The sequence below is a fragment of the Talpa occidentalis genome, unplaced genomic scaffold, assembly GCF_014898055.3.
Source record: "Talpa occidentalis isolate TD23 unplaced genomic scaffold, MPIMG_talOcc4v2.1 talOcc4.9, whole genome shotgun sequence".
Lineage (NCBI taxonomy): Eukaryota > Metazoa > Chordata > Mammalia > Eulipotyphla > Talpidae > Talpa > Talpa occidentalis.
This window is the reverse complement of record NW_023605305.1, coordinates 26092571-26117253: the sequence shown is the minus strand read 5'-3', so window position 1 is coordinate 26117253 and position 24683 is coordinate 26092571. Positions and strand designations below refer to the sequence as shown.

General features: G+C 37.8%; 1 protein-coding gene across 9 annotated transcripts in view; it reads right to left on the bottom strand.

The window, feature by feature from the left end:
- CCDC30 (coiled-coil domain containing 30) overlaps nucleotides 1-24683 on the bottom strand; it is a 73888-nt gene that overhangs the window by 20046 nt on the left and 29159 nt on the right. For 5 of the 9 annotated variants that reach the window (XM_037501228.2, XM_037501226.2, XM_054691809.1 and 2 more), the window contains 6 exons: nucleotides 19614-19857; nucleotides 17142-17318; nucleotides 15117-15326; nucleotides 13134-13288; nucleotides 7286-7448; nucleotides 5355-5467 (listed from right to left, as the gene is read on the bottom strand). In XM_037501228.2, the coding sequence (XP_037357125.1) occupies nucleotides 5355-5467; nucleotides 7286-7448; nucleotides 13134-13288; nucleotides 15117-15326; nucleotides 17142-17318; nucleotides 19614-19857 (1062 nt within the window). The remainder of the gene's footprint in view (nucleotides 1-5354; nucleotides 5468-7285; nucleotides 7449-13133; nucleotides 13289-15116; nucleotides 15327-17141; nucleotides 17319-19613; nucleotides 19858-24683) is intronic. The other 4 variants (XM_054691808.1, XM_054691807.1, XM_037501236.2 and 1 more) reach the window with 2 other exon arrangements.

The window sequence follows — 24683 nt, the reverse complement described above, 5'->3', positions numbered from 1 at the left end:
CACCCCGCACTTCTGGCCTATACCCCAGTTCTTCTAAGCAAAAATAAATCTTAAAAAAAAAAAAAAGACGCTAGAGTGACAATAAGATTGTAAGAGCCTATGCTAATGACACAGTGAGCCATGGTACCCATTCTGGAATCATAATGTCTACCCCGCTAGATAGGAGAGAAGTCTCACCCATTTTAAGCCACTTTTATTCAGGGTCTTTGCCACAACTCAAAATACATCTTAATTAACAGACTTTGTCCTGATACTTGGTGTAGGGTAAGGTAAAAAGTATCAGGCTTTCCTGCCCTCCTGCCATTAGGATAGATGACAGAACCCTGCGGTCCCGAATGCATGCCTGATGGCGGGCACCTGGAGTAGGGTGTGGGCCTAGGTAGATGGGATTCACCTGGGCTAAGACTGGGCTTTTTAAGGGTGGCGTCATGGGGACACCAGCAGAAGCCCAGAGAAGCAAAAAGGAGCAGAGAAGTGGAGAAGCAGAGAAGCAAAACCACAACCACCAGAGAACGCTGGAGAACCCAGAAAGAGTGAAGACTTGCTGGGGGTTGGGACCCCTGCCTGCCATGTACCTGGTAAATCCCAATAAAAGCCTGAAAAGCCACTGAGGCCTCCAGGACTCTCCTCCTTACCCCGACTGCTGGATCAGAAAACCTGCCCTGTGCCCAATCCTTCCCCTTACACTTGGGTTCATGAAATTGCCTCAGGCCTGTTCAGTTCTGTGGCCCTTGCAGTGACCCTGACATAATATGAAGCACATGTTTTTGGATTTAGATTATGTTCATAATTGCCCCTTCTGTGACTTAGCTGTTTTACAGAGCGGTATTTCCATCTCATAAATAGTCTCATTTTCCTTTTTACAGGGAATAGCTTGGTAAGGCCATAGCAGCTAGCAGTGTATAAAAATCCTACCTGTTAATGTCTGGGTTTCCCAGGTGTTCACAGTTACTCTGATGTTTTGACATAATTTGAAACAACACGTTTCTGGAATATCTTTTAACCTTCTTGCCTGGAATATTAAAGCCCAGTGTAGGGTAAGGAAAAATATCAGGCTTTTCTGCCCTCCTGCCATCAGGATAGATGATGGATCCTTAAGGTCCTGAATGCATGCCTGATGGCGGGCACCTGGAATAGGGTGTGGGCATAGGTAGATGGGATTCACCTGGGCTAAGACTGTGCTTTTTAAGGGCGGCGTCACGGGGATGCCAGCAGCAGCAGAGCCGAAAGAGAAGCCGAGCGAGAAGCAGAGAAGCAGAAGCAGAGAATGCCAGAGAGCCCAGATACAGTGAGGGTTTGCTGGGGGCCTGCCATATGCCTGGTGAACCCCAATAAAAGACCTGCAAAAACCCACTAAAAACTCTGACTCCTCCTTTACCCGATCTGCTAGATCAGAAAACCTGCACTGTGTCCTGTCCTGCCCTTACACCCAGTCTCTAAGCTTCCCATGAAAGAGAGCTGCTGTCTCTTTTTCTGTCATTTGGACTAATAAAAACTAAAATTTATTCTTTAAAGTAAGATAATAGGTCATAGAAAATGTGGGGGGAAATCCATGCCCAATATGATCAGTATGATATTGTTATATTTCCTTCCATTATTTTATAAGCATTCCTTGCTTAATCATTGTCTATATAAAAATTTTAATCTGATGCTCTTTTCAATTATTATAAGCTTTTCCCCCATGTTGTTATCCTGTCTTCCCAGCCACCATCCTTTATGGTTACATTATGTTATATCAAGTGAAGGCAGTGATTTACCTAACTAGTGCTTATTGCTTGATATTCAGGCTTCATCCTGTATTGTTAAGTGTGATCTGAGAAGTCCATGTGTTGATTCAGTACAGCTGGTGAGAGTCAGAGTCTGCCCTTGCCATTACTGACTGGTTTGGTCAGAAATTCTGTCGGCCAGCTTCTCTGATGAACTGCAAATTTACTAAGTTTATTTTTGACTTTGCTAACTATTAGTCTGATGAGGCAGCCTAACATTCACATTCTAAAATTTAGGGACAGCCCCAAAACAGATGAGTGGATCAGGGAAATGTGGTATATATACATGATAGAATACTACTCAGCTATTAGATAAACCCTTACCATTTGTGACAACATGGATGGAGTTGGAGGGGATTATGCTAAGTGAAATAAGTTAAAAGGAAAAAGACAAATACTTACGATGTCCAGTATATGTGGAATACAGAAGAACAAAACAAAGGGTCTGATATAGCCAAACTGATAACAAACTCCAGAAATCTAACTGTAGAACTGAGGCTGGGTGAGGGAGCAAAATGGACTATAATTATGCATATGGGTGCTCCGGTGGGGGTGTGGTGGTGTAGAAACATCCGAAGGGGGAGGTCTTATACCTCTAAAATGCAAACAATGTCGTAAGCCAATATTACCTCAATTTAAAAAGTAAAAAAAAACATTTTGGAAAGAAAAGGCAATGATAATCAAAAGAATTTGAGCCTTATTGTGGGGGTAATGATATCAATAAAAATGCAAAGAATGGGGGCCTCCCTGGTGGCACAAGGGGTTAAGATGCAACTTAAGAAGCTGTCTGCAGCAGCTGCAGCATGAATTCCATCCCTGGCCAGGGAGCAACTCACATGGCGCAGCAGACCTCTACTGCCTTGCCTGCTGCTTCCCTCAGCAGTGTATTTCATCAATCTGCCTGTTCTGTTCCCCACTCCTGCTCTGGTGAATCCTCTCATCCCCCCACACCTCTGGTCTGTACTCCTGTTCTTGTATGCATAAATAAATAAATCTTAAAAAAATGCAAAGAATGAAAGAATGATAATTTGGAGGATTAAAAAAATTTGGGGACAGTTTTCATTTGTGTTTAAGTAAAACCAGATGGTTTTTCTATTATTTTTATTTCAAAGAGGCAAAGAATTTGTTTCTTTGGAAGAGTGGTTGGGAAAATGTGGACAAAATAAGCATTGTCTATGAAGGGCAGGACTAGGATCAGGGGAATGAAAACAGAAATGAACTAGAGTTTTGACATTCCTTCCATTTTCTTTCCTAAAGATGTAACTTATGCACATCAGAATTAGATGAGGAAGCTTTAAAAAAAAAAAAAATTGATCCCTAAATCCAATCCCCACAGATTCTGATTTAATTAATCTCTGTTGGGGCCCAGACATGTGCAAACAAAGGATTAGGATCCACTCTTCTAAAGATTATGGACATATAACATGGAAAAATATTCCATCTCCTAACCATCAAAAAATTAAAGATAAAATGACAAATAACTTATAAATGAACATTAAAAACCATAGGATATGCTGAATAAAAAAAGTCAGAGCCAAAAGATTACATGCAATATAATTCCATTTAGGTAAAATTCTAAGAGAGACAGAAACCAAATGACCGACTGTATAGGAGGAGGTGGGGGGAGCAGGAAGTACAGACCTGACTGCACAAAAGTAGGAGAGAACATTACAAGGTAATGGAAATATTCTATGTCTCGATTGGGGTAGTGTTTAAGTGGGTGTAAACATTTGTCAAAACTCACTGAATGGTGCATTCAATATCTGTGCATTTATTATATGTAAATTATACCTTAAAACAAATAATATCAGAAGAAATTTCATCCAAGCCCTCCCCCCACAATGGTAGCACCCAGGACTACTGAGGATGGGGTGGAATTGCTTCTCTCATTTTTGCGCTGTGTAACCAGTCTCAAGACCAGAGCCATGGGGGCAGGGTGGGGGTGGGGGGTCTCTTCTAGACCTGTTGCAAATAATTAATCTTACTGTTATCAATACTAAACAAGGCGATAAGTTAGTGCAAACTGCCACGAGCTCTTTGAATCTGTCGCTACAAAGCAACACTGTTTTCCTCAGTGTATTTTATCCCTTGACCAGTGGTCAGTGCCACACAAGAATTTAGGAAAACAGCTCAGGTTAATTCTAGGTATGTTGAAATCAACCCTCACAACCACAACATGGCCCTAACTCAGTTAAGAATTACTTACTGGCCCAATGGTTGATATTTTATTCAAAGTAACACTGGGAAAATCTTTTGCATTTTTTTTTCATTTAATTTCCAGGAGTGAAATTACTAGTTAAAAGGCTAGAACTACAGACCCTAAAATGTATTGACAAATATTCCTCTTACAGAAATTATCTGCCACCGTACAGGTTGACTGAGTTCTTTGCCTTAGATTTGTCAGCAGTATGAACTGAACCACACACATTCCCTGTGTTTTCTACATTTCTCAGTGATATGATTATCAAACCAAGGTAATGGACACTGATGCTTCTGAGAAATTCTCTTTGCTGTATGGCAGTAAACAATGAATTTTAAATCACTGTTATTAATTCCACCAACAAAATAGACAAGAGCACTAGTAAATAAGAAACTTCAACCTATGGGAGAAATACAGCAGAAGACTATAGAGGTGGGGGCAAGAAAGAACTAAAAATAAATAGATACCATAAGAGCTGTGTGTTAGACAGTGTCCTAAGTAATAGCTTTAACATCTATCCATTCATTTAATTCTCACAACAACCTACATGTAAGTTCTCTTATATTGCCCATTTTAAAGGAGGTACAGTGACTACATAACTCACCCAAAGTTATATAGCTACTTTTCAGTAGAACCAGGATTTATGACCAGGAAATATGGCCTCAGAGTCCATACACTGAACTACTATGCTACACTCCAGAGTGGAGGAGAGGAAGAGGAATCTGGTGGAATGATGAACAGGGAATGGAAGAAAGAGCAGGAAGTCCAGGAATGAATTTTTTATTGAGCATTTACTATACACCAAGGAATGTGGATAATAAGATAGACAGGGGCCTCTGGCCTTAAAAAGTTTGTAGTGGTGAGGAAGACAGGGAATGAGTTACAATACAGTATGACAAGCAAGTTATGAAATGACTTCAGAGAGGTATATAGGAAGGGCTATAGGGACACAAAGAATGAGGACCTCATTCAATCTAGGCTGGTAGTGTTAAAAAAATGCTTCTTAGAGGAGATAACTCTCAGTCTAAGAATGTTGGGTTGAAATGAAGAGTTGAAATGGGGAGAGGTGGTCCAGGCTGAGGAAAGCGCACAAAGGGAAAAGAAAACCCTAAATCCAAGGAAGAAAGATGTACTTGGAGAAATGAAAGAAGTTAGATATCATAGAGCTCAATAGTTACTCCCTTCTCCCTCCTCCTCTTGGGAAGAAATTGGACCCCGCATCTCTCTAGGAAAAGTTCTAAAAGTAGAACTTCGGAGAACAAAGGAAAACTGTTGACCTTCTTGAAAGAAAGGTGACTTTAGTGAACATCACTGCTTAGCCCTGAAGCTGGCTCCATAAGAAGTAGTTACTTTGTATGGTGTTCTTCCAGGGGGGATCTTTTGTTTACCTCACATAGACATCAAACTGCTTCAAAAGTTGTGCATATTCTTCACATAGAGCTTTATTCTTTTGCTGGAACCCAGATAGCTTCTCTGACAATTCCAGGTTGCTCTTGAGAAGCTGAAAAACATGTTTTTAAAGAATACTCTTTGCTGATAAAGTATGATATGGAGGGAATATACACTGGCAAAGCTTTTCTGCTAAAGAAAGCTTACAGTGAAACTATATAACTTCCTGTGATTTCTGCACCTCAGATTTTCTGAAAGCCAGCAGCTCTTTCCTTGACTTTGCTCCCCAACCTTTCCAGTGGCTTTGTAAGCATCTAGTTCCCTGGAGAAGGGCTTTGCAAAATCTATTGGTGAGGGAAGCATCCGATTTCTTGAAATGTTTTATAACGCTATGCTACTGAAGATGATGGTAGGAGGTGCCAATATTAAAATGGATCCTGATTTTAGTGGGAATGATGGTGTTTAGAATCTTAGATGCCAAGTGCAATGTCTAACCCCCAGATACGAATTATTGTTATTAGGTAGTGGCACCAGAGAGAGAACCAGATGGTGTGACTATGGCAATCTATGGTTGTGGTGACTGATCATGGAAACTGTAGTACTTCAGCAGTGATTCATTGACTCAGAGTATGTTTCACGGGAGGCCTTGTGGGGTTGTGAATCTCCCCCAGTGGCCATTTCCCCAATTCTTGAATGTATACTCAGAATAGAAAATTTGGAATAGCAGATACTCCACTATACAAAAAAACTAACTCAAAAAAGGATGTAAGACCTGGAACCATAAAATACATAGAATAAAGCCTAGGCAAAGCGCTCCATGACCTTGACTTCAGTGATGACTTTGGGGACTTGACTGCAAGAGCCAGGGAAACAAAAGCAAAAATAAACAAATGTAACTACATCAATCTAAAAGACTTTCACACAGTGAAAGAAACTATCATTAAAGTGAAAAGACAGTTCACTGAATGGGAGAAAATATATGCATATCATATATCTGACAAGGGCCTAATATCCAAGATCTACAAAGAATTCATACAACTTAATGGCCTCCCCGGTGGTGCAGCGGGTTGAGCACAGCACTGTGAAGCTGGCCGCAGCCTTCGTGGCACCGGTTCGATTCCCGCCCAGCTAGGGAGATTCCCATATGGCGCAACAGACCTCTCCTGTCTCGCCCGCTGCTCCCCTCGACAGTGTATTTTGGTCCTTCTGCCTGTTCTGCTCCCCGCTCTGTCTCCGGTGGATTCTCTCACCCTCCCGTGCCTCTGGCCTGTACCCCAGTGCTTGTATAAATAAATAAATCTTTAAAAAGAAAAAGAATTCATACAACTCAACAAGAAGAAAACAAATAACCCAATCAAAAAATGGGGAGCCGAACTAAATAGACACTTATCCAAAGATGACATACAACTGGCTTATAGGCACATGAAAAAAAATGCTCATCATCACTTATCATCAGGGACTGGCAAGTCAAAACCACAATGAAATGATACCTCACACATGTAAGAATGGCCTATATGAAAAAATCAGAGACAATAAACATTGGCTAGTGTATGGGGGAAAGGAATCCTTCTATACTGTTAGTGGGAATGTAGATTGGTCCAGTCCTTACGGAAAATAGTATGAAGGCTTCTCAAAATATTAAAAATATATCTACCATTTGATCCAGCAACTCCATCTACTTTCTTGACTTCTTCTGTTCAGTCTTCTTTCTTCCAACAGTTCTGTGACTATTCCTTGAGTTTACTTGATCTAGCTAGAACAGATTCTGTTTTCCTGCCTGAACCTTGACTAAACTTCATGGGTAAAGTAGTAGGCACTCAAAAATTATTAGCTTTTATCAACCCAATTATTACCTTATTACCCAATTATTACCTAAATTATTAGCTTTTATCAACCCAAAACTTAGAAGCATCTCTATTTACTTTCTTACCTCATCAGATTTTCCTTTTTCATTTTCCAGTTGTTTAAGTTGGACTTCTTGCTGCTGAATTCTGGATTGTTGTTGAGAACTGGTTGTTTCCAATCTGTTCTCTTTATCCAGTAAAATCCTCACTTGCTTTTGTAGCTCATTTATGCTCTGATCTTGGAGATTCCTGAGGGCAATGAATGTACATTAAATCTCACTGTCAGTTACAAAGATTTGTAAATGAAACTCTGACCTAAAATTGTTATACCATCACAGAGGTTTTTTGTTGTTGTTGTTCAATGAGGTAGGCTATAAGACCATAAGATAAAGAGAACAACACAGAGAACCTCTTTTGTGACAGCAATTTTTCATGGTTCACAATCATTTCTCAAAAGATGAGAAAAAATAACTTCCCTTATTTCACCGAGAAAGCTATACCACAGAGAAGTTCAATTAATGTTCTCAAGTCCACAACTAGTACCAAATGGAGGTAGAGCTCTAATCTACAAACCCAGATTCCTTCTACTCTTTCTCACAACTTTACAAGTTGAGTATTTTGACCTTCTTGGTTCAATACAGGGTAGTTAGTTACAAATTCTATTGTATATGTGTGTGTTAACACTGCTGTAACTGGGTCACAAATGAACCTGTTTGATGAGGAAATGTACCCTCTTCCAAAAGTATTGGTGGACAAAGATCTCACCTACATGTTGGGTCAATAAAATGCTGATATTGGACAATTAAGTTTGCTTTCTCTAACTTCAATTTTCTGAGAAATCAATGAATTACTGGGAAAGATTTATATTTGAGACATGGGGTTCATATCTCTCAAGCCCTAAGAATCCCTAGTTCTCATGCTTCTGGATGTAAGGCAGGGTCTCCAACAGCTGTTATAATTTGCCTTCAATGGTTCATGCCCACCCTGTATCAATATCTCCCTCATCTCTATTTCATCTAACTCACTATATACCTGAGCAATTCCTTGATATTATAATTTACTTTCTTGGTTCTTTCTGAGTTTCTGGTCAAAGAACCAGACTATGTCCTAAACCTTGGAGCTGAAAAAGGATTTGTAATTTGTTAGAACTAAAAAACCTTGAATTATTTGAATTAGGATTTAGGAGTTGGAAACTGATATTGAAAATGGAAGTCAAAATTTAAATAGAAACTATTGAATATGTTGGAAATTAATTCCTTTATAATATATGGGGTTTGAACAATGAAAAATTAACAAACATGTGCTGCCAGTGAATGAAATTAAGCAATTGGTAGATTGATAAGACTCCTTAGCCTTTCTTTCAATCTATTCTTTACATAGTAATCAAAATGCTCCCTCTAAGTCACAATCTAATCATACCACTCTCTCTGCTTAAAATGCTCAGTTGTTCCTATTACACTTAAGATAAAGTCCAAAGTCTTTACTGTGACTTGATAGCTAGCTTACCTGTCAGACCTCATTTTCATGCATTTTCTTTATCCCCAAATACTTTGTCCTGGCAAAATGAACTTTTTTCATTTCCTGAAACAAGTTAGCCTCCACACGTACTCCTCCCCTGCAGCTCCAACCTTTTCCATATCTTCCTCCTCTAGGCCTTCCTTTGACTAATATTCTCTACTTAACTTTCCCATACCAACAACTTCACTCTAAGCTTAAATAGCTTTCTTTGAAGGAGGTTTTCAGCGCTTGTTCCATCAGCTTAAGTGTTCCAGGTATCTACTCTCACAATATCCTAAACCTTCCTGAGTGTAACACATTATATCTCACTGCAGTTGCAAAGTCTTATGTTCAAGGATATTCATTATAGCATTATTTATAATAAAAATACCTAAACAACACATTACATCAACATATATCTATGTAACAGCATGCTATAGTACTGCTTAAAACAATGTTATGAAACCATAAATCAGTTACAGAAAGATGAAAAGTCCCAAAATATTTGCAGATTAAATAAACATATACAATACACAAATCACAGAAGTCTCAAGAGAAACTTTAAGATATTTTGAACTACATGTATTTTCATGAAAGTGAAAACACAAATCATAAAAGCTGTGAGATGCAACAGAGACAGTGCTCAGCAGGAAACACGGCTTTAATTGCAAATATTATAAAAGAAGAAAGCAGAAATCAATAAGTTACACTTCAACCTTAGGAGATTAAAGAAAGAAGTCCAATGTAAGCCTAAATAAAGCCCAAGAAAAGAAATGAAAATTAGAGCAGAAATCAATGAAACTGAAAACAGGAAAAACAGCAGATGAAACTAAAGCTGGTTCTTTGAAAAGATTAATAAAATTGATAAATCCATTAGCCACGTTAACCAAGAAACAGAGAAGAAACAAATTGATAATATCGGAAATGAAAGCTGGATCATCACTACTGATTCCATGGATTTAAAAAGACAATAAAGGAATATTATGAACAACTCTGTGCCCACAAATCTGGTAACCTGGATGAAACAGACTGATTGTTTGGCAGGTATAATCTACTAAAACTCACACAAGGAGAAACAGATAATTTGAACAGGTTTATGTCTATTCAATAAATTTAATCAATACTTAATTACCTAAGAAATAAAGTACCCAAATGGTTTCACTGGTAAATTCTACCAAACATTTAAGGAAGAAATAATACCAATTCTCTCCCAACATAACTAATTCTAAGAAGCCAGCATTATTCTAATACCAAAACCAGATAAAGATATTATAAGAAAGGAAACTGTGGACCAACATTCCCATGAACATGTTCAAACTCCTCAATGTAGCTTGCTAGGCTCCACATGGCCCAGGCCCAGCTTACCTTTCTACCCTCATTTTCTTGCCACTCCTTTATCCCCAGACACTTTGTTTTAACCAAAATGAACATTCTTCACTTTGTTGATGATGAGGATGATGAAGATAATAATAATATCAAATATTGCAATAACACCACAACTACCTTTTTAGTAGTAGCTTTGTAATGTATCAACTTGGCTAGGAATTCCTTTCATATATGTTTCTAGTTGGTAACCTGCTTCCACAACTACATCAGATCAAATCCCCATAACAAATCTCTTATTAAATATATATTCCTCCCACTAGTCTACATCTCTGATTGAACCCTGACTGATTCAGGTATTTACTACATGTCAGACATTGCTATAAGTCAGCTGATTATAATTCATTTGATCCTCACAATGATCCTGTGAAGTAGGTATGGTCAGGCACCAAGAGGATAAGAAATTTGCCCAAGATTATGCAACCAAGTGGCTAATAAGATGCTGAGTTATATGGTTAGGTAAAAAAAGCAAATTCCAAAGCAATAATTTAAAATGGTTCAATTTTTGTTAACAAGAGTAATAAAAAATATATGCATATGTATATGTGTAGGAAAAAATCTGAGAAATATGTAGCAACTTAAAATGGTTAATTGCTGAAGGATCAAATGCTGAAGAACTTATGCTATTTATTGTACATATCTCTATCTCTGTAATATTTGAAATTTCATAATGAACAGTTATAATTACACTGTACTTGCTTGAATTTATCCCAAGGAAATAATAAAGTATATGCACAAAAATTGGCTACAAGAAAGTGTATTGTTCCTTGTTATAGCAAGAAACTGGGAAAAATGTAAATGTCCAATAATAAAGAATAAATAAATCATGGTATATTATTAAAATAATGTTCTAGAAGATTTAAAGACTGGTAAATACATCATAATATTTTAAGTGAAAAAAGTAGGTTAAATCTAATATTTAAATTGGGGTTGCTCACCTCCAAGTTACAACACAATGAATACTATATGGTTCCCTTTTGTGCAAAAAAAAAACCTTCACAAATTTCATTTTCCTATACTCAGTTTACATACTACTATATATTTATTTTCAGCAAATCTTTACAAAGTTGTAAAGAACTGGAGATAAGAAGCCAAGTTCCAGGAAAGTGAAATTGCCCTTTTCCTGTTTAATTCTTTGATTACATCTTTTTTTTTTCCCCAAAGATTTATTTATTTATGCATATAAAAGCTGGGGTACAGGCCAGAGATGTGGCGGCGGTGGATGAGAGGATTCACCAGAGACAGAGTGGGGAACAGAACAGGCAGATTGACTGAAACCCACTGCTGAGGGGAGCAGCAGGCGAGACAGGAGAGGTCTGCTGCACCATGTGGGTTGCTGTTGCTCCCTGGCCGGCTGGGAATCGAACTTGTGTTGCAGAGGCTGTGGATTGCTTCGTAGCGCAGTGCTTAACTCCTTGCGCCACCAGGGAGGCCCTTTGATTACATCTTTTGTTTCTTTAGAAGCTTCACACAGTTGTTTTACAATCTAGTCTTCACATTTGCAGTTGCTGAAGTTCTTAGGGGCTATAAACCTGGCATATCTTATTTCTGCTTTCATTCATGGTAACACCAGTTCCCTTGTGCTATTGTTTGGCGATGGTTGTAAAAACTTTGATAAGACTTAACATATGGGAATCCTTAGTATTTAATATTGGAGTTGCTTTCTTCCATAATTTGGATTTTTCTCAGTGGGGAAACTAGGGGGCTGTCTACAGGGGAACACTTTGCTCTGTCAGGAGTCCAGCTTAATACTGACTTCTCTAGTTAGCTATCCTACCTCTTGGCAAACTTCTAGCTACTTCTACTGAACTCAGAGCTATTATTGTCATTTACTCCTTGACTGAGAAGTTTGTTCACCATTTATCATTTTTGTTTTACCTCACTGAATGTTTGCCTTTAGGCTTTCTCTTGCTTTGTGAGCCACGCAATAAAAGGTAGGCTTATTCTAGTTCATTCAGGATCTAGTTATATTGTAGCTACTCTGCCAACCTGCTAGAAGTGACAGTGAGGCAAGTATTTTTCCACTGTACCTCACTGAGGGAATTCATTATTCATTCATATGCTTACTCAAATGTTCATTCATTTGCTAAATATTTACTGAGTTTCTGTTAAGTGTCAGGCCTTATACTAGAGCTTTTTAATTTTAACTACAGCTAAGGTTTCTGACCTTCACAGTGTATATGAATGTTTTATATCTCTTCAGTGATTTTAAAACCACATTTGAAAAAATATACATGGGAGGGCCTCCCCTGTGGCGCAGCGGTTGAGCGCTGGGTTGCGAAGCTGCCCACAGCCTCTGCAGCACCGGTTCTATCCCTGGCCGCAGGGCGAGGGTCCCACATGGCGCGCAGACCTCTCCTGCCGCCCACTGCTCCCCTCAGCAGTGTACTTCGTCTGTCTGCCTGTTCTGCTCTCCGCTCTGGCTCTGGTGAATTCTCTCACCCTCCCGTACTTCTGACTATACCCCAGTGCTTGTATAAATAAATAAATAAATCTTTAAAAAAAAAAAAAAAAAAAAAATATACATGGGAATCATTCTGAGAGCCATAAAAATAAAAAAATATCAGTTACGTATTATCAGGACATTCAGAAAGACCATTTAAGTAAAAATAATTATAATTTGCAGGGGAAAATGACCTGCTTTTTGGTAGCAGTTTGTGATGATTAGGATGACTATAAAGTACTTGAAACTTCTTTGAAGAAAGTCGGTCAATAAATACAAAACACAAACTTCATCCTAGTCTACATCTCCTGCCAATCATGTTAGAGTTAGAAAAACAAAACCTCAGAGGATCATAACCCACAGGCAATCGAGTCATTCAAGAAAATTTACTCAGGAGTTCCAGAACGAGAAATAATCTCCACCCATAAGAATGCCACACTCCATTGTGAAAGACAAACAATAAACAATTAGAATATACTGTGTGATATAATACATGCATTGTATGTATTCATAGCACTATATGACGAAGTTACGTGTGTTTACTTAGCGGGCACAGGGGAAACACACTGGTAAAATCAGTCACAGGAAGCTGGTGTCTTTGCTCCCCTTACCTCTTCTCTTGTTCTTTCTGATATTGTTGCTTTATTTTAGCTTCATTTTCTCTTGATTCTTTTAGCCTTTCCTCTAGTTGCTTCTTCTCCAAAATACAAGATTCTGGGAGACAAACTTTTTGAACTTGTTCTAATTTCTGTTGCAGATCTAAAATCTTAAATGAAAAGAGTTTAAGAAGAGTGTGACCTTTTTTCCAATTAAAGAGATATCATATGTATGGCAAACATAGTAGTGCTAACATACAAATGTAGTCAAAAGGGTATAGCTAGAGCTAATCAATTAATAATTAGTTAATTCTTTCCTGTGGTAATACTTATTTACAGCACTGTATATGATTTAGGGGAATAGGTTCTAACCACCTCAGATGTAATTTACCACCATGCCCCCTCCATTCAAGTACCCATAGTCCTTTACCTTAGGCCACTGGGCCCCTTTGCTTCCTTTATTTTGCACTATTTTGACCTCTAGATGAATGGATTGTGCTATTTGTAGTGACTTTGTTTTTATTCAGTATTGCACTGAACTACTTGGAGTTCATGCATTTTCACTGTTGTATGCTATTATGTAAATATACAATTAATTATTCCTGATGTTACTGAACATTTAGGTTGTTTCCAATTTTCAGTATTTGGAACACTATTACTGTAAACATAATTGTATTCCTGTTCCTTGATACATTTCTGTAATGTGACAGTTTCTTTAGTGTTTATAGTAGCGATGTAAGTGTCCTTTGTATTATATATACACTTTTATCTAAGTATCAATGTCAAATTGCTATGTAAAATGTTTATACTAATTTACTCCTTCAACTGCAGTAAATATATATGTGTCTGTGTTGCACAAAACTCTCACCAATACTTAGTATCATATAAATTTAAACATTTTATCAATGTTATCAATTAGTTTTAGTGGAATAACAACATACATATGTAAAGTGAACATAACATAGTGAAGTTTTATTTATATAACCACCTCCTCTACCAATAAATAGAGTATTTCCCACACCATGGAAGATACTCTCATATCCCCTGCCACTTAATACCTCTCATAAAGACAACCACCATCCTATAGCTTAGTTTTGTCTATTCTGATATGAATGAAATGACAAATTAATTCTTTTGTGCTGACTTTCTTACCTCAACATAAGACTTTGGGTTTAATTTAATTGCTGCCATCTACTTTTTGAAGTCTGTTTAATCTTTACATGGTTTGATGAAATGACTTCTTTTTTTATGTTAAGATTTGACTGAGGACCTCCCCTGGTGGCACAGGCAGTAGAGCACAGTGCTGTGAAGCTGTCCGCAGCCTCTGCAGCGCCGGTTCAATCCTGGCCAGCCAGCGAGGGTCCCACATGGTGCAGCAGACCACTCCTGCCGCCCGCTGCTCCCTTCAGCAGTGTATTTCGTCAGTCTGCCTGTTCTGTTCCCTGCTCTTTCTCTGGTGAATCCTCTCACCCTCCCGCGCCTCTGGCCTGTACCCCGTTCTTGTATATAAATAAATAAATAAATCTTTAAAAAAAAAAAAAGATTTGACTAAGACAAATTCACAGATTAAAATGTTGAACTGCTGCATACTACTGCCACCTGGTGTTAAGAAATCTAAAATACAGGGGCAATACAGCAAAATTGTTCATTTCACAACACATATCCCTACAAAAAAATCAAAATCAAAATCATCTAAATAAAATCCAAATCAAATTTGGATTGTATAAAATTTGAAAGTATAAAAAAATTCAGTGCTTAAAGTTCATCTTGTAATTATAACTGCAACGTATCTTTTTAAGTACACCCAGTTCAAAAAAACACTCAAGTTACCAGAGTTGTAGAAACAGGTGAAGTCGAAAGAGAGAGCATGGGAGAGTAAACAAAAACCCTAGAATTCTATCAAATGTATACCATATCTATTTCTTAAAGCCCACAGGGAAACAGGATTTGAGTAGTGGTATCCAATGCATGCTATTTATTAAGCATGAGGATAATTACCTTTTCCTCTGCATCAGCAACTTTAGATTTCTCCTGAGCCAGCTTTTCCTGTAGGCTGTTCTGTGATTTAATGCTCTGAGCCTGTGTAAGTACTTCTAGCTCCAGTTCCTTGATTTTCTGCTGACAGTGCTTCCACTCTGCTGTGAGTGAAGAGCACATCTTCGCACTGTCTAATAACTTCTGCTGGGCCTGCTTTAGTTCAATTTTGATCTAGAGGTGGGGAATAAACAAGAGTGATAAAAACAAATATAGAACAAATGTGATTATAAGCCAGAATAAGCAGCTTTCAAAGAAGCGTAGTCCCCCAAGAGAGCTGGCCAGAATCAACGTCACATGTCTGATTACCTCTCTGGCACTGATATGTGTTAGCAAGGCTTGCCAAAGTCAATCTAGCCAGATGGCAGCTGGACAAAAGAATTTTCTTAAGAGTTTCTATATATGCACAGTCGAAACATTTTTCACCCATTCCTCAATCTACTCCAAGCTGGCTTTCATCCCACTACTCCATGAAACTGTTTGAACCAAGGGCACTACTGCCCTCTCTGTTGCCAATATAAACCAAATGGAAAATCTGACTTCTCAGTAGCATTCATTCCTTCTCTTTCAGAAAGTTCTCTTGGGGTCTGTGATGCCCTCTTGTTTTTCACTTAATTCACTGCTATTTCTTCTTGGTCTCCATTTTTAGAATGTTCTAAAACTACCCAATCTCTATTATCAGACTATCTTAGTCTTTAAGAATGGATCATTCTCTCTCTAGGTTCATTCTCAAGACTTAAAATACCACCTTTATACTAAGAGCTGCCCAAATTAAACTCCCTGATACTATTCATATATTTTTTTTAAAGATTTATTGATTTATTGATTGATTGATTGATACATACAATCTGGGTACAGTCAGAAGCACGGGAGGGTGAGAGAATTCACCAGAGCCAGAGCAGGGAGCAGAGCAGGCAGAAGGACCAAAGTACACTGCTGAAGGGAGCAGTAGGCGGCAGGAGAGGTCTGTGCGCCATGTGGGACCCTCCTCAGGAGGCCGGGGAGCAGCCGGGGATTGAACCGGCGCTGCAGAGGCTGTGGGCAGCTTCGCAAACCAGCGCTCAACTGATGCGCCACCGGGGAGGCCCACTATTCATATCTTCAAGATAGTTTTTATCTCAATCTCCCTGATTTCAATAAATAATAGCACCACTCAGCCTTCTGTCGAGGCCAGTAACTTCAAAGTCATCCCCGTGTTCTCCTTTTCCACCATGGGCCAATTCTGTACATGCTGACACTTGGCCTGAACCTTGGGGATCAGCTTTGTGTGTTTTGCCTACCATTAAACCCTCAGGATCTACAAGATTGCCTGCCTGGTGTTTAACTGGTGCTCAAGAAATATTTGTTGAATGGTTGGGGCTTACTAGGTTTCTAACACACACACATGCACACACGCACACACACACAGAATTAAACCACAATGAAAGGGAAGTGCTATTTTACACATTAGTTCAGTTTGAACAATTGTGTGGTTCATAAAATCTAGGTGAAGCTGTGGATGGCAATACTACATAGATTATTTTAAAACAAGCATGCTTGGGGGATGTCCCCTAAGTTATTGAAGTTCTTATGTCAGAAAAAATAACTTTTCCCACCTATGAATTGTAACTTTATGTAGTTATTTGATTCAATCAGTAATAATGGATATATCTATTAGGGATAGATAAGTCTAGAGATATAACTAGGGCAGGACCACCAGGGTTTGGGCTCCAGTTACTGATATTTAGTAAATGCTAAAAGTTTTAGTTTTCAAAAGTGTGTATAATTTTAAAATTTCCATCCACAGGTTCACGACACACACATCCATTTTAGCAGTGAGAGACAACTGAGCTGTGTACCTACTAGTAGGGGAGAGTGAAAGGAGAGTTGACATAGTTCACCCATTTGTGGATCCTTCCATGAATTATAAAGTGGAGGAATTTGGATTAGTTTATCCACAGGGCCATTGAGCAACTGAGATCCTTCAATTAAAGATGTGCCATGAGTTACCTTAAAGTTTTCATCCTGAAGTAAACTATTATGTTGCTTTAAGTCCAAGTTCTTTCCTCGTTCATATCGAAGCTCTTTTTCAGCTGAACTACACAGAATCTGGAGGCGGTGCAAATTCTGGCGAAGCTGTGGTTCCTCTTGCTGGTGGTATTTCAGTATTTCTCCAGATAATGGATACTAAAGCAAATTTTTTAAAAGAGAAATGTGGCCAATTAGAAAGAATATTGATAAAACATAGATCCCAGATAGTAGATCTGAATTGTCAGAATGTGGCTATTCACAGGTAAATATTTTGGAGACAGCTTACCTAAAACAAATTAATTGTACATTTATGAGAAGTTAGTATATGTTCATATAATTTAACTTCTATTATATTAAATTGAAAATATCAGGGAAATTATGTGAACAAAAGCAGTTAAGCAGAGATAATTTCTTGTTTTTCAAATCAGTGAAAGGGAATAGAAGCATGGGCAATTTTAGAATAAAATACACTTAAATGGAGTGTTCAAAAAGTCAAATATATTAAAAAGTAGAGTGTGAAGGTGTGTATGTATGTGTGGGTAGGGGTTGGCTGTTAACAAGAGGCAAGAGAAAAATTAGCATGAGATCTTAAATTCCTAACTTTCCTCATCAATTTCCTTTTACTACCTTATGACCTTATGATAATCCTTCAGTTACTACTCAACACCAACATACTCTCCTATAAAGCTCTCTCCAGTACAACGAAATTACCTTAACCATAAGAGTAGTTGCTTGGATTTTCAAGAAAAGGTAGGTACACAGTTATGCTGAGTAGTTAAATAACTCAACCTGATCCAATCAAATATATAAAATATACTTAGAATTTCCTAAGTCCAGGTCCTGCTTCCGTTTACAACTTTCTGAAAAGCCCATGTCATAAGGTATATTTTGCTTATGTCTCTGAAGCAATACAAAATTCTCCAAGTCCTTTCAGCCCTTCCATTTCTATCTCAGTTCTGTCAGAAAGACAATCTAAATCCAATTTGCTTGTCTTAGAGCTATAAGTACCTAAGATCCCTAGAGAAAGTACTATAATGGAATTATAATGTAATTATTAAGAATCCTAGAGTTTTGGAGTTAGGTACAATTGGGATTCAATCTAGAATCTATCACTTACTAATTGGGTGATACTGGAAAAATTACTTAGTTTTTTTTATTTCTCCTTTTCTTCCTTTTAACGGGAGAATAATAATGATAACCCCTGGATGGGGTAAAAGGGTAAGTAAGATAACAAATGTAAAAATGAAACACAATGTTAGCATATATTAAACACTCAATAACATTATCCATTATAATTCATGTCACCTAACTGTCCTTTTCTTTAACTGCCCTCTTTTGCCATCTAAAAACAAAGGTTCTCCTGCAGCCTAGAAAGCCTTGATCACCCCTCTATAGCTTCTTATCTAACCATAATATTGCAGTTTTACTTGTGCAGTCATTTAACTTACCAAAACACATATACACAAGGCAAATACTCTATCTAAACAAATGGGACAAGACACAGACATTTTTAGCCTGCTTTGAAGATGAGAAAAGCCAGAACAGTAGTTCTATCTGTCTATATTTTCTAGGCAAGTCACATTGCCAGAGCAGAAACACAAATTGTTTTTCAAGAAAGGTCACTATTAAAGAAGCTACCAGTTATCCAGTCAACATAAAGACTCTAATTTTTCCAACTGTGTAAGTTACCTTCCTAGTTGAACGTTATTGAAGAGGCATAAAGACTCATTCAGGTTACTAAGAACCATGTAAGAGAGTAAAGTACATAGGGATCTTTATTAAGGCAATTATCCTCTCTGAGTCTGTTTACTCCTAACCTAAGACCAGATCATGGCTAACATCTATCTTAAGGAATGTATTATTCTTGAGAATCAAAATTAAGCATATGGCCTGGTGGCGCAGGCGGTTGAGTGCCGCACTGTGAAGCTGTCCACAGCCTCTGCAGCATGGGTTCAATCCAGGCCGGCCTGCAAGAATCCCACATGGTGTGGCAGACCTCTCCTGTCTCGCCTGCTGCTCCCCTCAGCAGCGTATTTTGTCAGTCTGCCTGTTCTGTTCCCGGCTCTGTCTCTGGTGAATCATCTCAGTTGGAACCAGCATTAATTACCTTAATTTTATAGAATTAAAAAATTTTATTAAAACTATATTTTATTAAAACTATATTTATTTTATTAAAACTATATTTTAAACTAAGTTCATGTACTGGTCCCAATGATAAGATCATTCCTATTGTGGAGAGAGTTAAAGATTACTGGCTTTCAGGATTCTAATCCAATGAATGTGGAAGAGACCGGCTCTGAAAGGTTTAGTTCAGATTTTGGTTGCTATTGATATTGCTAACTGGGCCCTGGTTATGATATTGGTCAACAAATATATGTTAATGCTAATATAAAAATAATGCTTATATAATGATCAGATGAAACGGTCAGAGCACATGTTCATAGCACCTACCTTGGCACTACTGTCATCTGAACTATCCCCAGAGCTCTGAGACTGAAGGAGTTTCTGATTCATATTGCTCAGTTCTTCTCTAAGCCTCACAATTTCCTCAGGCTCCAAGGTCAACGCCTGTTCTTCACCTTTCATATCTCGGTTCTGTGATGAGTCGTCCTCCTTCTGTCCCTCTCTTGGAAAAGTAACCTTCATTACTGACTCCTCTGGAATTTCCTTTTGCTTACTTTCTCCTAATTTGGGACTTGGTGCAAATATATCAATAAAAAACTATCAAAAGGCTCATTATGGCACAAAATATAGAGAAATAAAAATCTACCATTCAAGAAAGTACTGCAAGCAAGATTTCCAACTTGAGTTCTACACCAGACCAGTTATCTTACTCTTATAAATAAACTTTAATAACAAATGAATCATATTTTTAACTCATATTCATGCAGGTGATCAATCATAGAGTTTTGTCTATACCTAAACAACCAATTTGAGTTTTTCACTTTTTCAAATTTTAGTATGACATTGGGTATATAGCAGGTAATCTGATCATGAGATATAAAAAAATCAGTAAGCCCCAGGTGCTCTGGCAGGCACTAGGTCTTCAATAGGGCATAATCTCTGCCTTAAGGAGCTTACAATTTAGTGAGAAGTAAAGATGTGATTAAATTAAATTATTAGTAATCTGGGGCCTAATGGCTGAATAGGCACAAGCCAGGTAAATATAAAGAAAGGGGTGTTGCATGCTTTCTTGTGTATATGTATTTTGGTAGTGGTGGTAGTTAGGGGCTTGTACAGAGGAGAACTGAAAAAATTGAGGTGTTCAGGATGACTTCATAAGATCAGTAAATCTAGAGCAAAAGAGAGAATATGCTTTGGAAAGATCATTTGGATTCAGGGAAGGCAGTTAAAAAATTGTTGTAGTAATCCCCGTAGTAAACAACAGTGACTAGAACAAGAGAGTGGTAGAAGAATGAAGCAATGGGTTCTAGAAATATTCAGAAGAAAATATTAATAAGATTTGCCATTTACTGAATATAGCAGGTGAATGAGGAAAAGGAATGATGGATGAAACCTGGATTTCTGGAAGGGGTAAATGGGCAAGTGGCTGTCCAAGGTGGAGGAATGTGAATATAGATGGGAAAGATGACTGTGGTGAAGATACAGGTACAGAAGAATGTGAGCAGAAAGGTTTCTACAACCTGACTCATGGAGAAGGGGGAAAGTGAGAAGAGGATAGTCATTCTAGACAGAAGTCTGAAGACTTGTGGGGAATAAGCGGAGGCATGGGAGCCTTAACAGAAGGCTGAGAAGCCAGAGGGAGGAGGAAAACCATGAGACTGTGAACCACAGAAACCAAGCAGAGTGAATGAATTGTTCATGGTTAGAGAGCTTGAATGATAAGTAGATTGACATAAATGTGATAATTTTAGTTTTACTCCCTTCATCTTGTTTCAGGGGTCTCATAGGCTACCATAGCATGCTTCACAAGTTATATAGTTGGTTCCCAAATTCGTCAAGAAGGCAATTTGCCAATACAGTTGAGTCATAAAAATGTTCAGACCCTTTGACTGAGTAGTTGCACACGCGTGAAATTACAATACAATACAATAATTCATAAGAAGAAAAAAAGCTGAATGTATTATAATGTTCATAACCATGCCATTTGAAAAGTGTTTAAATGGAGATAGGGAAAAGGATAAGATAATTAAATCAACTTGAAAGTGATATAGTTTTTATCTACATGAAAAATGCTTACCAAAGTAAAATGGTTGGAAACTACATACGTATGTATGTATATATAAACAAGTAGTCAGATATACTGTAGAAAATCTAAACATACAAAAAACTGGAAAGGATCAGGGGAAAATTGGATCTAGAGAATTTTTTTACTTTTAAAATCCCTTTAACACCATATAAAAAGAATTAAATATTTTATTTTGAACTCAGCAGTTTTTAAAGATAATATGGTCAGTAACATAAAACAAAATGATAGAGTAAAATGCTTGAAGAGTAAATTTCTGATGAAGTAGCAGTGAAAACTTGGAACCATAAACTTGGTTCTTTCCCCTACTCCCAATGGAAGCCAGACACACTAGAAGACTGGGGAAGTACAAATATATACCTTATATTTTTAAACGTGAAGAAACTGACTTCTATATATGACTGTTTCAATGTCAATATCTAGGTCATGGTACTGTACTGTAGTTTTCAAGAAGTTACTACTAAAAGAATTGGTAGCAGATAACTGGGACATAGTATTTCTTACAACTGCATGTGAATCTACAATGTCTCAAAATAAAAAGTTTACTTTAAAAAATGGAATATCTATGAATTGGTCATTTAAGTTTAATGCTTATAAAAATGTTTGATTTGTCATATTTATAAAGATAAAGGACATTATAAAGAGTAAACTTAGAAAAATGTCAAAAATTAGAACCCCAAAAGACTCCAACAGCCAAAGCAATCTTGAAAAAGAAGAACAAAGCTGGGCTTCCCTGGTGGTGCAAGGGGTTACGCACTGCACTATGAAACAGTCTACAGCCTCTGCAGCACAGAGTTCAATCCCTGGTCAGCCAGGGAGCAGCCCATATGGTGCAGCAGACCTCTCCTGGCTTGCCTGCTGCCCCCTCAGCAGTGTGCTTCAGTCAATCTGCCTGTTCTGTTCCCCACTCTGTCTCTGGTGAATCCTCTCACCCCCTGCATCTCTGGCCTGTGCCCCAGCTCTTGTATGCATAAATAAATAAAACTTTAAAAAGAAGAAGAACAAAGCTGAGGCATTATACTGCCTGATCTCAAACAATATTACAAATATATAGCAATCAAAAGAGTATAGTACAGGCATAAAAACCAGACACAGGCCAGGCCCTCCCTGGTGGTGCAAGGGGTTAAGTGTCAGCACTATGAAGCTATCAGCAGCCATCACAGCACGAGTTCGATCCCCGGCCATGGAGCTAACCCACATATGGCACAGCAGACCTCTTCTGTCTCGCCCGCTGCTCCCCTCAGTAGTGTATTTCAGTCAATCTGCTTGTTCTGCTTCCCACTCTGTCTCTGGTGAAATTTTTCACCCACCCTCACCTGTGGCCTGCACCCCAGCTCTTATATGCATAATAAATAAAATTAAATCTTTTTTTTTAAAAAAAACAGACACATAGATCAAAGGAATAAAAAAAGAGCCCAGAAATAAACCCATACTCTATGGTCAATTAATTTACAGCAAGGGAGCCAAGAACAGTCTCTTCTATAAATGAAGTGGAAAAACTGGACAGCCACATGCAAAACAATGAAACTGGAGTACTATCTTATACCACACCCAAAATAACTCAAAATGCATTAAAGACAGGTATGAAAGACCTGAAAACAAAACTCCTAGAAGAAAACAGGCAATAAACAATTTGACTCCAATTTTGGCAATGATTTTTGGATCTGACACCAAAGCAAGGGCAACAAAAGCAAAATAAACAAGTGGAGCTATATCAAACTAAAAAGCTTCTGCACTGCAGAAGAAACCATCAACAAAATGAAAAGACATTCTATTGAATGGGAGAAAATATTTGTAAATCATATATCTCATGAGGGGTTAGTATCTGAAACATATAAAGAACTCAAACAATTCAGTGGTAAAACAAACAAACAAACAAAAAACCAATCCAATTAAAAAACTGGCAGAGGATCTGAATAGACATTTTCCAAAGAAGATAAGCAGATGGTCAATAGGCACATGAAAAGGTACTCAACATCACTAACCATCAGGGAAATGCAAATCAAATCACAATGAGATATCACCTCACACCTGTTCGGATGGCCACTGTCAAACAGATAAGAAATAACAAATGGTTGGCAAGGATTTGGAGAAAAGGGAAGTCTTGTGCACTGTTGGTAGGAATGTAAATATATGCACTATGAACCACTATGAAAAATATTATGGAGCTTCTTCAAAAAATTAAAAATGTAATTACCACATGAGCAACAATTCCACTTCTGGGGATTATTCCAAAGAAGGCAAAAACACTAACTCAAAAAGATATATGTACTCATATTCACTGTACAACTTTTACATGGTCAAGATACAGAAACAGCCTAAATGTCTATCAAAGGATGAACGTATAGAGAAAATGTACACACACACACACACACACACACACACACACACACACACACACAGAGAAAGTCCTGCCACTTGAGACAACATGGATTGACCTTGAGAGAATTAAGCTAAGTGAAATAAGTCATACAGAGAAAGAAAAGTACTATTCGATCTTACTTATATGTAGAAAGGGAAAAAAAAAAAAAAAGCCCAAGCACATAGGTACAGAGAACAATCTGGTGGTTGCCAGAGGCAGGGGATAAGGGTATGGGTGAAATGGGTGAAGGGAACCAAAAGGTACAAACTTGCAGAGGTAAAGTAAGTCAGTCAGTCATGGGGATGTAATATTCAGCCTGGTGACAACAGTTAATAATACTGTATGGCATATTTGAAAGTTACTAAGAGAGTAGATCTTAAAAGTACTCATAGAAAATTTTGTAACTATATATAATAACAGGTGTTAACAGGATATATTGTGGTAATCATCTTCCAATACAAGTACTGAATTATTATGCTGTGCACCTGGACCTATTATAGAATAATATGTCAATTACACCTCACTAAAAAAAAAAAGTTTAAAAAAAACAGTAAATATAGCTAGACCTAATATAACTGCATAGTGGCCATGGGAGAGGTGTAACAGTCTGTGTATTGTATTTGAAGATAATGCTAAATGGTCCTCCTTTTAGGTGGCTTCATAAAATATGCCAGTAAAACCATATTTAGAGCAGGGCAGTTCATGTGTCTTCTCTGACGTGGAGGGAATGATGAGCAGTGCCCTCCAGGGGACAATCCTGGGCTAAGACCATTTTTCATCTTAATTAATAGTCTGGATAAATGAATTGTATGCACACAAATTAGTTAATTAAGGAGAATTAGCAATACTTTGGAATATGGGAATTTAATGTAGCAGATCATTAAAATAAATGCCCTCTTAAAAGAACAGACTTTATCCTTTCAAAAGGTGAAGAAAATGTGTAACTTAGAAA